This window comes from Crocodylus siamensis, chromosome 2, assembly GCF_052110815.1.
Source record: "Crocodylus siamensis isolate JL-2025a chromosome 2, ASM5211081v1, whole genome shotgun sequence".
In the NCBI taxonomy this organism is placed as follows: domain Eukaryota; kingdom Metazoa; phylum Chordata; order Crocodylia; family Crocodylidae; genus Crocodylus; species Crocodylus siamensis.
In genome coordinates, this window is record NC_143396.1 from 217,131,691 (window position 1) to 217,146,936 (window position 15,246).

General features: G+C 40.4%; 1 protein-coding gene across 1 annotated transcript in view; it reads left to right on the plus strand.

The window, feature by feature from the left end:
• EXT2 (exostosin glycosyltransferase 2) overlaps positions 1-15,246 on the plus strand; it is a 112,157-nt gene that overhangs the window by 81,330 nt on the left and 15,581 nt on the right. Inside the window, exon 10 of the mRNA XM_090032973.1 lies at positions 6,488-6,654. Coding sequence (XP_089889099.1) covers positions 6,488-6,654 — 167 coding nt within the window. The remainder of the gene's footprint in view (positions 1-6,487; positions 6,655-15,246) is intronic.

The window sequence follows — 15,246 nt, forward strand, 5'->3', positions numbered from 1 at the left end:
GACTGTTCTAATCCAGGGGCGGGCAATTATTTTGGGTGAAGGGCCACTTACTGAGTTTTGACAAGCCATCGAGGGCCACATGACAGGCAGCCCAGGGCAGATTAATACTAATTTTCTACATTTTTTAGGGGCCCCACAGGCTGGATACAATGGCCTGGTGGGCTGCATCTGGGCCCTGGGCTGCATTTTGCCCACTCCTGTTCTAATTGCTAAGTCCCACTATCTCCTGATGTTAAGATAACTGGTAAAATGTAAATCCTGTTGGAATTTTTATTCCATCTAGGAGCAGCTTTATGTTCCATGCAAGCAGCATTATTGTGAAAGAAAAAGCAGTCTTCATGCTGAATAATGGAAAGTTTCAAGGACTTTTTCCTCATTAAAAATACTTAAGTGAATAACAACATGGTGAATAGAATAAGCTTTCTTGTTCTTCAAGCTTATTGTTTAGATCCTGGTATACTGGCACTCTACCTCAAGTCTTTTAGGGAAGGAGTCAACAAGGTTTTCTGGTGTGGGAAGCCAGAGTGACCCAACTTAGGTTGGAGTTTGGACACTAGGGCCTAGCTGCTACTGCTGCTTCTCTAGCTGTGGCATGGCAGAAGCCCTTCTCTGCCCTCTGCATTAAAGCCTTTTCCCCCAACAAGGCCAGGGCTTCCAACTGCAGTGTGATGTAGGGACAGCCCTGCTTCCAAACCCATGGTTCTGTGGGCTGGATCCAGAGGCTCTACGGGATGAACCTGGCCTGTGGGCCTTAGGTTGCTGACCCGTGTACTAGCATATAAACTGAGTAAGAAGAGTTGCTTTAGATTACCAGTCTTCTTCAGTAAGCAAGATTTATTTAAAAAAAAACAACAATCCATGCACCTTTATTATACAGCTGCAGAAATACAACCGTCCTTTAAACTGTGCAAAAAATGAACTGTTGCTCTGAGAATATATTTTCTACTGCTAACAAATTAGCATGCAAAATTACTCATTTTTCATGCATAAGATATAGAAATCCTGCTTCCGTTATTCTTACGAATGGATAGTGAAATCTATAATTTTCTTGCTGCAAGGGAAGGACAGCATGGCACAGAATTCCTGTATCTTCTTAGGAGTCTGCAGCTTTCAAGTGCTAAACTATTTTATTTGATGACCTGAGTATCTAAGTTAGTAGCTTTCATTTAGCTTTTTATAGATGCTGAGTGAGCGTGAACCCACACTTCTATTATTAATTAGCAATGTAAGAAGATAAAATGCATGAATTCTCCACCTACCCTCTAGCGTTAAGTCTACTTAAGAGCCCCATGGCTGCTTTCATTTCCACGTCACTTGCAGTCTCCCTTTAGCTGATGACCAGCTGTGACTTGCTTTAGAACCTGTGGCACCGCAGCTTAAGTCACTAGTAAATATTGTGAATCATGTACTGCCAGTCATGTAAAACAAGGCAGTCCAACTTCTGTGGTTGCTGGTTGCATGCCCTGAAGGCTGGAAGAGTGGGGGATCGTGGGCCCATGGGCTGCATGTCATATGGATGCTCCCCTTACCACTTCAGCACCTCCTCATACAGGTGCATCCTGCCTCACTGCTGTAAGGATCCTGCATGAATTCTCTGCCTCACCCCTCTACCTCTGCTGAACCATGCATCATATTGATCGTGGAAGGTGGGCGCAGAAAGCAAAAGTCAGAGGAGGAGCCCTGAGACTGACTGCTGTTGCAGCCAGAGTGATATGGGAAGTTGCACTTGGCTAGGATTTGGGGGCTGAAATGTACTGCTTGTGGGATGCATGCTTCCCATAGGACACCATTTGAACAACCCTGATGTAAAATGTGATTTCTCAGCCTTAGAGCACAAGGAAGGAGGAGGTCTATAATTGAACCGAACCCTTTGTCGTGTGACAAACAAAGTAAAGTGATGTTTACAAGATCACTGGAATAAAGATGAATTTTACATAGCATCCTGTCTCATACGAATGATATCAGGGTAGGAAATGGAATAATCATTTTTATAGTAAATTCCACTTTGTATTTCTCCCCCTTTCTTTTGATGACCATCCACCTATGCCAATCCCTCCTTCTATAATATAGATCCAAAAAAATCTTCTCTTGAAGACTCTTGGTATGGTTTGGAAAGAAGGTTTTGTTTTCCCAGCAAAGTAATGTTTGGAGACCAGTGCCTATAAAACTCTGTGCAAAGCTCCATGTATGTTTAAAGTACAGGCATGCCTCATTTTATTGCGCTTCGCAGATATTGCGTTTTTCACAAATTGAAGGTTTGTGGCAACCCTGTGTCGAACAAGTCTATGGGCGCCATTTTTCCATTGACGCCATTTTTCCAACAGCATTTGCTCACTTTGTGTCTCTGTGTCACATTTTGGTAATTCTCGCAATATTTCAAACTTTTTCATTATTATTATATTTGTTATGGTGATCTGTGATCTTTGATGTTACTATTGTAATTGTTTTGGGGCGCCACAAACCGTGCCCATATAAGACGGCGAACTTAATCGATAAATGTTGTGTGTGTTCTGACTGCTCCACCGACCGGCTGTTCCCCCGTCTCTCTCCCTCTCCTCGGGCCTCCCTATTCCCTGAGAGAGAACAATATTGAAATTAGGCCAGTTAATAACCCTACAATGGCCTCTAAGTGTTCAAGTGAAAGGAAGAGTCACACGTCTCTCACTTCAAATCAAAAGCTAGTAATGATTAAGCTTAGTGAGGAAGGCATGTTGAAAGCTGAGACAGACCGAAAGCTAGGCCTCTTGCGCCAAACAGTTAGCCAAGTTGTGAATGCAAAGGGAAAGGTCTTGAAGGAAATTAAAAGTGCTACTCCAGTGAACACACGAATGATAAGAAAGCGAAACAGCCTTATTGCTGATATGGAGAAAGTTTTAGTGGTCTGGATAGAAGATCAAACCAGCCACAACATTCCTTTAAGCCAAAGCCTAATCCAGAGCAAGACCCTAACTCTCTTCAATTCTATGAAGGCTGAGAGAGGTGAGGAAGCTGCAGAAGAAAAGTTTGAAGCTAGCAGAGATTGGTTCATGAGGTTTAAGGAAAGAAGCCGTCTCCATAACATAAAAGTGCAAGGTGAAGCAGCAAGTGCTGATGTAGAAGCTGCAGCAAGTTATCCAGAAGATCTAGCTAAGATAATTGGTTTTTTTTAGACATAAATCTATTGCACACTTAATAGACTACAGTATAGTGTAAACATAACTTTTATATGCACTGGGAAACCAAAAAATTTGTGTGACTCGCTTTATTGCGGTGGTCTGGAACCGAACCCGCAATATCTCCAAGGTATGCTTGTATTGTGTGAACTACAAAATCTGAGAGGCCCAGTTGGCACTGAAAACATGGCCATTCACCCAAAACAACAACCTCTACTTGTGTGTATTGGAATTAAATTACTACTCACTCTCCTGTAGCACCAATGTTGTTACCGCATCCTCTGTTCTTTAATTAGGCATTCTGAACTCACTTAGTGCTAATGGACTGCAGTTGAAAAAGGACAGATCTCTTTTTGCCTGAAAGCAGAGCAGTAAAGGAAGCCTGGAGGCTGATTCCATATTGCTGTAGAATTGGAAGTCTGTACAGTGCATAAATTATACTCCCCTCTCTGCTCCAATCATCACTGCAGTTAACAGTACCACCATTCTCCCCACCACGGTAGTAGAGATCATCTTAAACTTCTCTTTCTCTCTTGAGGAGTAACATTCTTGTGTTCATGCAGGGGTTTGGACCAGATGACCGAGGAGGTCCTTTCCAGCCTTGTGATTCTGCGATCTTTGTCTCACATCTCCAGACTGTATTCAGATTCTGCTGCTGCTTCCTCCACAGTGTTTCTAAACCTGAACCTTATATCTGTCCAGACACTGAAACTGTTGCCTAGACTTTTAGTATTTTCCCACCTTGGCTGCTGACAATTTCCTCCTCATCCTGACATTCGTATTATCCATCACTCAAAACACAGCTGCTAAGATCATCTTCTGTCCTCTTTTTTGGACAGCCTTGCACAATGCTTTGACTCTGTTGGCTGCCCATTTTCTGCTATATCAAATTCAAGCTTCTGGTCCTTGTTTTCTAGGACTCATTAAATCTTCACCTTCATAGATTGATGAATTTTAGGGACACAAAGGACCATAAAATCATTTATTCTGAACTTCTGTGTATCATAGGTCCCTAAAAAATACCCAGTTATCCCTGTATTGAGCCTAGTAACTTGTTTTTGGCTATAGCATACGTTCGAGAGAGGCAGCTGGCCTGGATCTGAAGACACCAATGAGATGGAGAATCCACTGCTTTCCTTAGTAATTAATTCCAGTGGTTAATCAATCTCACTATTAAGAATGTATGCCTTATTTATAGTTTGAATTTTTCCAGCAATTAGTTCTTATGCTGTTCTCTTTCATAGTTAAAGAATCTTTTGGTCTCTGGTGTTCTCTTCCCTGGAAGATGCTTATGTGCTCTAATCAAGTCACCTTTCATTTTTTTTTAATTGGTCAATAGATCATTCAATGAAAGGATGCCCTACTACTTGTACACTTTTGTATATTGTGCCACTCCCTCTCCATCTCCATTTCAATAATAACACCAGTTGTAAATATCTATTTGCCTGTTATTCCACAAATACTTCTTTTGTGTTCTGTACCCCATCTTAACCCTCCTCCAATTAGTCCATGGGGTCAGTAGTTTTTTTTCTGTGTCATATGCTCCTTAAGACCAACCTTGAAGGTAAAAGGAATCAGAAAAACAGTGCTATCTAGACTGTGTAGCAGGCAGGAATAGCTACTATTTAAAAGAAGCAGAAGAAGAAAAAAGAAAAAAAACCTGTCAAATTATTTCACTCCAGTAAGCAGCTTAAAATTGGAATAGCCACTGGTGATATGCATTTACACTAGAAAAATTGTTTGGTTACACATGAAGGTTTAGTAAATGAAAGTTTTTAAACTTTAGTTCTGTTATTTTATACTTGTTAGCATAAGTTCTCATTATTTCTTAAACTGTCTGATGGTGTAAAAAGTATTCTTTCTGTTGGATGTGTGTGTTAATATGATTTAACTGCAAAAATTATTTTTATATAGTTAAGGCACCATTGTAAATGTAGGATTGTAGGATCATAGGAAAGTAGGGCTGGAAGGACCTTCATGAAGTCATCTAGTCCAGCCCCCTGCTCAAGGTGGGATCATCTCTGACTAAACCATCCCAGGCAAGTGTCTGTTTAACCTGGTGTTGAAAACTTCCAAGGATGGAGAGGTAGCCTGTTCCAGTGCTTTACCATGCTCATGGTGAGAAAATTCCTCCTAGTCTCCAACCTAAATTTCTCCTGCTGTAGGCTGAGGCCATTACTCCAAGTTCTGTCTCTACTGCCACAGAAGAAAGCCCATCTCTATCCTTCCTGTAATTGCCATCAGGTATTTGAAGACTGTTATCAAATCCCCCCTCAGCCTTCTCTTCTCCAGACTAAGTAAATCTAGTTCTTTTAGCCTTTCCAAAGCTTTTAATCATTTTTGTTGCTCTGTGCTGGACTCTTTTCAAACTGTCCACATCCTTCTTGAAGTGTGGGGCCCAAAACTGGCCACAGTTCTCCAATTGAGTCCTCATCAGTGCTAAATAGAGTCGAAGAATCACTTCCCTTCATTTACAAGTGGCATCCTTTCAATATAACCCAATATGCTGTTGGCTTTTTTTGCAGCAAGAGCACTGTTGGCTTATATTCAGCTTAAGGTCTACTGTAATACATACATACATACATACATACAAGAAGAACTCCAGGCTGTAGGTTTCTCATAGTAAAATGACTTGCTACAGTGACTTGGATATACTTTTTATTGCTAGTTAACCGATTATGTCTAACTAAGATATATTGCATAGTATGGTACATTTTTTCCACCTTACTTGTAGTGCTGGGAATATCTAGAAGCTTATAGGAAAACCTTTCCCATCTTTTCTATATTTTGAGATGTTTTCAGTTGCAATAAATTACTTGCTTTGATATTCTGACACATGATAATCCAGTCTTTAACCATTAATGGCAATTACTACTTTAGCTGTATCTAGGTTTCTCATTGATGCAGTAAATATAGCCTCTGTTCAGAGTTTACTGTTTCAGGTTTTTTATGACCTTGCCAAAATCCACTGTAAATGTTTACCTTGGCCCAGCTTCCCATTTCTCTGTGGAGTTCCTGTTGGATAAAGTATTCTTTTTCACTTCCTGTCCTTAAGTGTTTGATAATGCTGCTGTGATTACCTTTCGGTAGTGGGCAAAGTAGGCCCCGTGTATAGCTGTTTGTAAAGCACTCTAAGATGATTAGTACTGTGGAAGTACAACAGATTCTCTTTCCCGCTTTTCATTTTTTGCCTAGTTGGGAATAGATGCAAATTGAACACCAAAACCTTTTTGCACAAGAAGTTTGGAGTGGAGAATAAAATCACAAGAAAGAAAGGGAACCTATCAAGAAAGAAACTTGGATGGTTACATATGTATGCTGATGTTTCTCCCTAGATTCTCTGTGGCCGAAGATTCGGGTTCCCCTGAAGGTGGTTAGGACTGCAGAAAACAAGCTTAGTAATCGCTTTTTCCCGTATGATGAGATTGAAACAGAGGCGGTATTAGCCATTGATGATGACATCATCATGTTGACCTCAGATGAACTGCAGTTTGGTTATGAGGTAAGATGTTTGTTCTTTTCTGTCTCCAATATGCTATCAGACTAGCAGCATACATCTGTATCTTAATGTCGGGGAAGGGGCCAGATGACCTCCTGACACAAATTCTAGGTTCCATTGACTTCGGTTAAGCAGTGCTGATTTAGTCCCACTAAAGACGTGGTCCAAAAATCACAACACTCTTAAGCTTATGAAGCTTATAACTTTTGAACTAGACTTTTCATTTATTGTGAAATTCTTTTCCAACAGAAAATATGTTGTCAGTGGCATATCAGCATATCAGAGCCATGAGCACTGATTTTGTGCAATTTGAACAGTAATAGCCCCTGGAGGGTGGGAATAAGGTCTGTCTCCTCAGTTTAAGTAATTTCTATTGGCATGACATGTCATGCAGTTTTTGCCAAAGTTAAATTGTCAGGTCTGTCTGTGGGAGAGCTCCATAGTAAATAAGATTCACAGATGTTTCCATTCTGCATTACTGTCCAGCTCTGATTTGGTGGATCTGGCTGCTATAATTTATTCTCTTCCCAATAAAATAAATACTTGTGTAGGCTAAACAACTGAAAATAAAATAATGATTCTCAGTAAGCGTAATACTTGACTGCTTTAACAGATATCAGATACTGATGAAAGGTCTCTCTTACTAGTCTCTTGGGTCAGTGGCCAGCAGTTGGCCCATTGTGGATGGAATACCTTCCTTATATCTCTTTTCTATATGAAATGATGGACAAGGCAAGGTCCAAAGGTTAAGTATTGAGAAGTAGGAAGGTCTCCTGAGGAAAACGGGCTGTAGCACCAGGTGGCTTACAATGAAACTGGGGATTGATGGGGACTCTTAAAAGGACAGGGCACATGGCTGAGATGACGAGAGCTCAGTGGTTGTGTCTGCAGTGGACGTATAAATAAGAAAAAGAATAAAAAGTCCAAATCAATTAGTCGCAGCATTACAAGGTGGCAAAAGCTTTCATAGGCATACCTGATATGTCTGCCAAAACAACTGTCTATTTAAATGGCACAGTTGGCTTCCTCACATTTCAGTTTTAAAGGAGGGAGTGGGAGCTTAGTTGGATTTAATTTGTCCTCCTTTTCCTATATTTGAGTATATGCCACAGTATATAGAATCTGACATTTACTGTAATACTTTTGTATTGTGAAGTAAACCAAAGGTTTTTGAGAAATAAAAAATAAAAGATTACTAGTGTTTGAGATTTTCCTTTAAAACCATGTCAAAAAACTTTGTTTTTGTTGGTTCACACTTTTACTTGCAGCATCAGGAGCCCAAACAAAATGACACCGGGCTTAATATGTGAGAGCCAGAAAGTGAAACAGAGAAGCTAGTTTTATTGCCCAAATTGAAGGACATAGTAAAATGCAAACAGGCCAAAGGGTAGAAGGTAAATTAAACCCTGGAATTTGTTCATTCTTAATAATCTAAAATGCTGTCGCTAACAAAGGGAAGGATTTTTGTCAAGATGCATAATATTTTTTTACTGTCCCTTTAATGTGAATATGTATGAGTAAAACATTTGGAGGAGAGAGACAGATGAGAGAAACTTTTAGCCAGCAAATGGTTTTTGGACTCAAGAAGTTACTTGGGATAACTTTAGACGTGTGTGTCTTAAACGCAAACTCAAAGTTTTGAAGTTGTGGAGACGGGTTTAATCTGCTACATGCGTCTGCAGCAGGGATATATCTCCCTTGCCAGTATATGGTTATGGATTAGTGCATGAAGTATAAAAGGAAAATTAAGAGAAGATAAGTGAAAAGTGGAGTCTCATGGGTCAAATGAGCTTTTCTATGCAACATTTTCTCTCCAATATTTGTCACCATGGCTGAGCCAAGGTCAGCTCCATCACAGGGACCTCTGTTGCTGTCCTGACCTTTTCAAAGCTTGTCTATGCAACAGTGCATAAAAAGGTTTGGACAACAAGGTGGTGACAGCACTGTCAGCAATCTGAGTCCTGTCTACTTTACTGCTCTTAGCTACCAGCTGAACTGGTGATAGTGACAGTGGAAAATTTCTGAGAAAAAAATGATGCTAAGAGAGCCAGTGGATAGTATGCAGTGTAAATCCTGCCTCCGTTGCCAATTTAATTCTCATGTCACTGTAAGCCTGGCTCAGATTGAACAAAAATGAACTTGTAAAAAATGAAATCGTTCCTGAAGTGATTTGAAATGTGCCTTGGCTTCTAGCAGATGAGTTTTGGTTGTTCTTCAGCAACTGGTTGTGAGACTCAAAAATAAGGACTGTAGATCTAAAAAACCCAATACTTTATACTTGTTACAGGATTCAAACATGCCACCCATGTAAAAGAGGAAAGTACAGTGCTTATGGGGACAGCTAAGGCAAAGTGAAGTTTAAATGACTTGACTGAGTTGACAGTACAGTGTAATTAAGCTGCAGTCAGGACTCCAAATGCCCTGTCTCCAGGTCTGGTCACTGGACATAATTTATTTGTCTGCTTTGGTCTAGATGCTTGGATTGTGGGACTGCCTGAGTACAGCTTTCATGGTCTGTATTGTGAATTTTGCTGTTTGGATACAGTCTTAGTCTGCCATGCACATCAAGCCATGTATAGCTATTGCTTTTGCAGTCTTCTGAAACTGTAAAATCATTTGAAATGAATATGCAGCCACACAGATGGAGAAGCGCCTTACTGAGCAGGGACAGCTGAGACAGTCCCAAGGCTAGCATGGTAGAGTATATTTTAAGATTATTAATTCTGTAAGAAAAAAATGCTGAATCATACACAATGATGGCAACTTACTTTATATATCCAGTTCTCCCTCTCAGGGAATGTGGGTGATAACATTTATTTTTTGTGACCCAGAAATCAGGGGCTGCAGATTGATCTTCTCTGGCCCTGAGTGTCTTTGACTTTCTTGACAGGCCTAAGCTGGCTACCAGATGTTTAAATTGTCCCCAGGCCTTGATAATTTATTTATATGTTTATGTGTTTTACCAGGAAAGTATCTCTTGAGCTCTTGACTCATTCTCAAGGTAATCCAATGGGAACAGTAGCAACTTATAATGTTCCTAGAAAGTTTTCTTTTAAAAGTATGTCTGCTTTAGTCATGAGAAACATTTAGAAACATGACATTTAAACTTTCTTCCCTTCTCCCCTCATCCTCGAGACTTTGTTTTTAAACATGTGGCAAAACCCCTCGGTCACAGGCTTGTCTGGATGTATAGAGCAGGGTCTAAAAAACCAACTTTGATCTCCGTACACTTTCAGCCATAAAAAATTATAGTAACACTCAAAGTGTCAGGCATTTTTTACTTGTTAAAAGGGAGCTGCTATAGTATAGTGATTTATTGCTGGTGTAAAAATATTGGAGCAAGCAGAAAAATAGTCCCTGTGTGCTGCTTTTTTAAAGTAGTGTAAGAATAACTACAGTGTTGTGTTTTTTCTGAAAGAGGATCTCTCTAAGAAGTTATGCAACAATTTCACCAGTTCAGTGACGCTGAGAGAAACTAAATTACTATGCAATTAGGGCTACATAACCCTTCTTACCCATGTATCAGTCTTTGTTATTCCCATTTTAAGGCAAATTATTCCACTGAGATCCAAACAAAATTAATATATATTCAGGCTATTATGATTTTAAAAAATCAAAGCAAATATATTGCCTGTTATGTGCTTGTTTTTTGGAGCAAATCAGGAGTAAGTAGTTCAACCATTTGCTTGCCAAGAAGATTCACATATCGTGTTATAGTCTGGCAGATACTTGCCACCCTGTGGCAGAAACCATGCAAACATTTTTATTCAGATTAAAAAGTTATGTTACAAATTGGGGATGTGTGAAGTATCTGTTATTTCTGAATGGATTCCTGATCCTATTGTTTTCTTTAATAGCAACACTGGTGAGAGAGGCCAGACTGGAGGAGGGTGGTGGGGCAAAAGAGAGAGTATGAACTCATGGATTTAATAAATCAGTTGCTAACAGTATTTCAGTAGCAACTTCTATCTTCAGATGAAATTATCCTCAAAGTGCTCCGAAAAACAAAGGTATTGAGGTTGTAGCCGTTATTGGTCTAGAAGCAAAAGGAATCAGAACTCCTGGCAGAGGTGATGTCTTTTATTAGACCAACTAAATATTTGAAAGAAAAATTCTTTACAAGCAGTCCTCAGACTTATGACACAATTGGTTCCTGAAAACTGAGTCTTAAGTCAAAACTTTGCAACTTGGAACTGATTTTCCCATAGGAAACAACGTTATAAATGGGTGATTGGTTCCTGAACCAAGGCCTGATAACCTGTATTCACCAAAAATAACCCAGAACTTTGTACTCAATCACTTATAGATTAGTAACATAGCTACATTAATATATTTGTATTGTAAATAGCAATCATACTGATTTGTAAGGACTTCTTTGAGGTGACTTTGCTGGACTTCTTGAAGGGTTCTTGGCTGGGGTCTTCTCAGGAGTCTTGGCTGCAGGTTTTTCTGGAGTCTTGTCTGCTTTCTGAAAAAAAGTGTCCAAGGAAGTTTGGACAGATGTTCTCCAGGGAGATGGGCAATGCAGTGCATTTGTTCGTTGGTGTGGTGTTGCATCAGATCAAACGTTGTAAAGTCAAAACTGATGTCAAAGTTGAAATGGTGTCAATTTATAAACGTTGTAAGTGTGAAACATTGTAACTCGAAACATTGTAAGTTGCGGACTGCCTGTATTTGCAAGCTTTCGGTCACAAGGCACCCTTCATTAGGCATAGGAGATTGCAAAGATTGTAAATGCTCTCCTGGGTAGAAATATTCATTTTCATTTCTACCCAGAAGAACGTTTACAGTCTTTGCAATCTCCTAATGAAGGGTGCCTGTGCCCAAAAGCTTACAAATAATATATATGTTTTGCAAATATCTAGTTGGTCTAATAAAAGATATCACCTCTGCCATGAGTTTTTTGATTCTTGAAAAAGAAACTCACTTCAGCTGTCTCAGGAATAGGCTGTGGTGGCTGTTCTGATAGTGTACAGCAATAGCATACACTGGTTTAATCCAGGAAGTAAAGAGCACTATATGCAGAGTAACATGAAAGAAGAGATTTTAGCTAAACAGAACAGAATCACTCATTTTTGGAATTTGGTTTGGCTGCTAGGATTATAATTATTTTCTCCTCTTAGTGCTTGTCTGTATGCTTATTCACATTTTGGGTGTGTATACACCTCAAGCACTCAAACTCAGAGACTTTTGTGTTGCCTCTCCCCATGGTCTGTACCAGTTGGGAAAAGGGCAGTGCTTACTTTCTACTCCTCAGTTTCTCAGTCATGGTTACCAATTTCTGAGCTTCTTCAGTCTGTTTAGATCATATTTACCCTACAATCCTATGAGAGGCCTTCTGCCCTCATTTTTGCTTTAAATTTTTATACCCACGAGAGTTACTCACTTGTCTTCTAATTTTTGCTGCTTCCACTTTTTCCTTTGGTCTTGTTGTCATCTTTGGGGAGCCTTCAGATTTCTTCTCATTTTCATCTTACGGCTTTTCTTTCTTCATCACATCAACCAAACCACTTGTAATTTCCCCCCCAAAATTCCAATATTTTTTCCCGTCCTTCCTGTTATCCTGGCTTTTTGTAGACTTCTCTTAGATCTTTAGGACTGAAACTGTGGCCACTTTGCAACAGAATTATTCTCACTATGAATGACTGTTATTGTTTAGAGAAAGTCCATATCCACTGGAAGTGCTTCATCTGTAAGTCTTTCACATCCTGGACTAGAAATAAGCATGAGGTTATAGACTCCAGGTCTACTTCCTTGGTAAGCTCATAGTTTTGCTTTCTGATGCAAGACACTTTTGGCTGCAGAACCTCTAAATACACCACTCCTATTTTGAGGTGATTATTTTCCTCCTCTGAAAAGTCCTCTGCTGAACACAGATCTGGAGAAAGTTATAGAGATAGCTCTGTATCCCTGGGTTCAACAAGAGACCTCTTTCACCATCTCCATGACCACCTTGTTCAAGATTTCACAGACCCAACAAAGCTTGGTGACATTTTGGCACTGAAGCTGTAGCCCCAACTCCAGGTTCCATAGAGACCAACCAGAAACAAAGACAAATGTCAGAGGCACTTTTACAATGTCATTTCTACCATCCACTTGCAGCAAATCTATTGCTGTCATCCTGTCTCCAGTCCAAGAACCTCAACTTGCATGCTTCGAATGAAATCCAAAGAGCCTCAACCAGTTCCTGCTGTCTGGTCTTGTCTGAAAGGTTTTGTGGTTCATGCGGTGCCAGTCTGCTTTGTGATTCTGAGCAGCTTAGTAGTTCAGCTGGTACTACAATCTCCTCTACTCTCCCTACCTTTGGTTATGGACCAGATCCATCAAACCCACAAATACTGACCCTGCTAAGAGAATCATCCCTGATTTCAAGTACATTTGCTCTGGTCATGGAGGTCTCTTCCTTAGACTCTTCTTTTGGCTCAGAAGTTGACCAGGATCCCACATATATGTTTGGACTCTACCAGAGGTATTGGACTCCCTCTTGGAAGTAATAGCAGACTTTTTTGCCCCCTCTACAAGTCCATGGGTTTCCGGCTCAATAGCTGCAAGGATCTTTTCCTCAAGTCCCAGTGTTGTCCATTTTGGCAGCAACTCAGGGCAGCTCATATTGACCAGGCTGCTACTCTTCAACTTTTACTTCGAAGTCTTTTTGAATCAGGGAGATTCGTCAAATCTAATCTTCAGGATGAGGCAATTGCCCAAAAAAGTTGGCTGGCTGCTTCTGTCCCAGCTGATGCTACTGTACTCCCTTCTGCAGCTTAAATGGTTTTCAAGACTTTGTGAGATGGATTGCCCAGATGTTGCAAATTGCCTTGGAAAAGATCGATGAACCCTCCCAAAAAGGGCAAAGGTTGTCTGGTAAATATCTGCCACTTCTTGGCCTGACCACATGGAAGGGTGGACTAACAGTATTAAGTCCTTTGCGAAGGTGCTGAATTTTTACAATCTCCCTTGACCTTCCTTTCTTGTTGCTGCAGCCAATAAAAAGGCAAAGTACCTTTGATGCATGCAGTCAGAGCTGTGAAATGTCTTTTCTTCAGGGAGATGTTTCCTGGAAATGGAAGTAACTTTCTTGCTGGACCAGTGTTCTCTGACATGGTTTAAGGACCTATCTGGTATATTCAGAGGAGTTTCACTGGTGACTGTTGAGACAGATGTGTCCTTCTAAGGATGGGGAATATATATTGGTGTGTTTTATTACAGGATCTCTTGTCTTCCAGGAGCACAAAGCTCCATGTTGACATCCTGGAGATTTAGGTTGTACACAGAAACACCAAGCATTTTGCACCACATCCTGAGGCATTGCATTCAGATAATGATAGGTAATCCAAGCAAAATGTTCTACATCAAAAAGGAGGAGAAAAAACTTCCCCTTTGTTTAAGTGGTCAGTCTATGAAATTAAGTCATCTGTCATCAGATGCACATCCCAGTGGTGCACTTTCTTGATTCTCAGTATACCAGAGTGAACAGTGCCAGCAGATGCATCTCCCTGCACCATGAAAAGGAAATCAGAGAATCTATCCTTCAGGTCATTTTCTGAGATTCTTGCTACCTAGAGATTGACCTCGGACATCAACAGCAAGTGCTGGTCTTTCTGCCCTAAATACTAGAGGGGAAGCAGGGAGCAGTTGGCGCAAGTTCACCCATTCTGTGGGTCATGGGGACTCCTTTTTGGGTATACTTTTTTGCCCATATCTTCAGTTCCACAAGTGTTGCACAATAAAAGCCAGGCCTCAGGGATATTGGTTGTAGTGGTGTTGGTCTAAAGACATAAGCAGACAAAACTCTTGGGGTAGAGGCTGTATCTCTTATTTAGACCAACTAAATAGTAGCAAAAAAAATTTGAAACAGGGAAGATATAATTAGCTGTTTTGAAATGAAAACTTTACAACTGAGCAAGGAAAGCAAAATTCAACACCCTGCCTGCCATCTGACACCCAGGTAACCAGCCTGCTTCAGCCTTTGTCTGTGCTTAATTTGCATGCTCACAACTTTATACAAATGGCCTTTTCCACCCAGGGGGACCCTACCATCTCTCAGTTCCTCTGTCCAAAATGAAGTTTCTTTTTTATCTGGGAGAAATTTTACATTCTTTGAATTCTCCCTTGCCTGAAGAAGGGTGTTTCGGGCTGAAAGCTTGCAAGGAGAGAGAATTTTTTTGCTACTATTTAGTAGGGCTATGCAAAGCTGATTCAATTTGGCGGAGATTTGGCCCAATTCGGCAGCCAAATCTAATCGAATCAGGAGTCCCTTTAATCGCTCCGTGTTGAATCGGAACCCTCCAACTTGATTTGGAGAGATTCAAAGAGATTTGATGATTCAGACATAGACATAGCTTTATATATTTTTTCTACATACCTCAAGATGCCAGGTGACTCGTGAATGCTAAGATGGTGGGACGAGTGGAATCTGATCCAGTCTAACTTTCCTTAGCCTAAGAGAGGTGATGGGATCACGGACCAAGTGGAGTGGATTTTAAGCAGGCTAACACATGGAAGCCAGTCACTAAAGGACAAAATGGATGCTTTAGTTAGTATAAACCTCATTGACCCCATTGCTATTGTGAAATCTGCCCAGTAAACAGTAGCTAG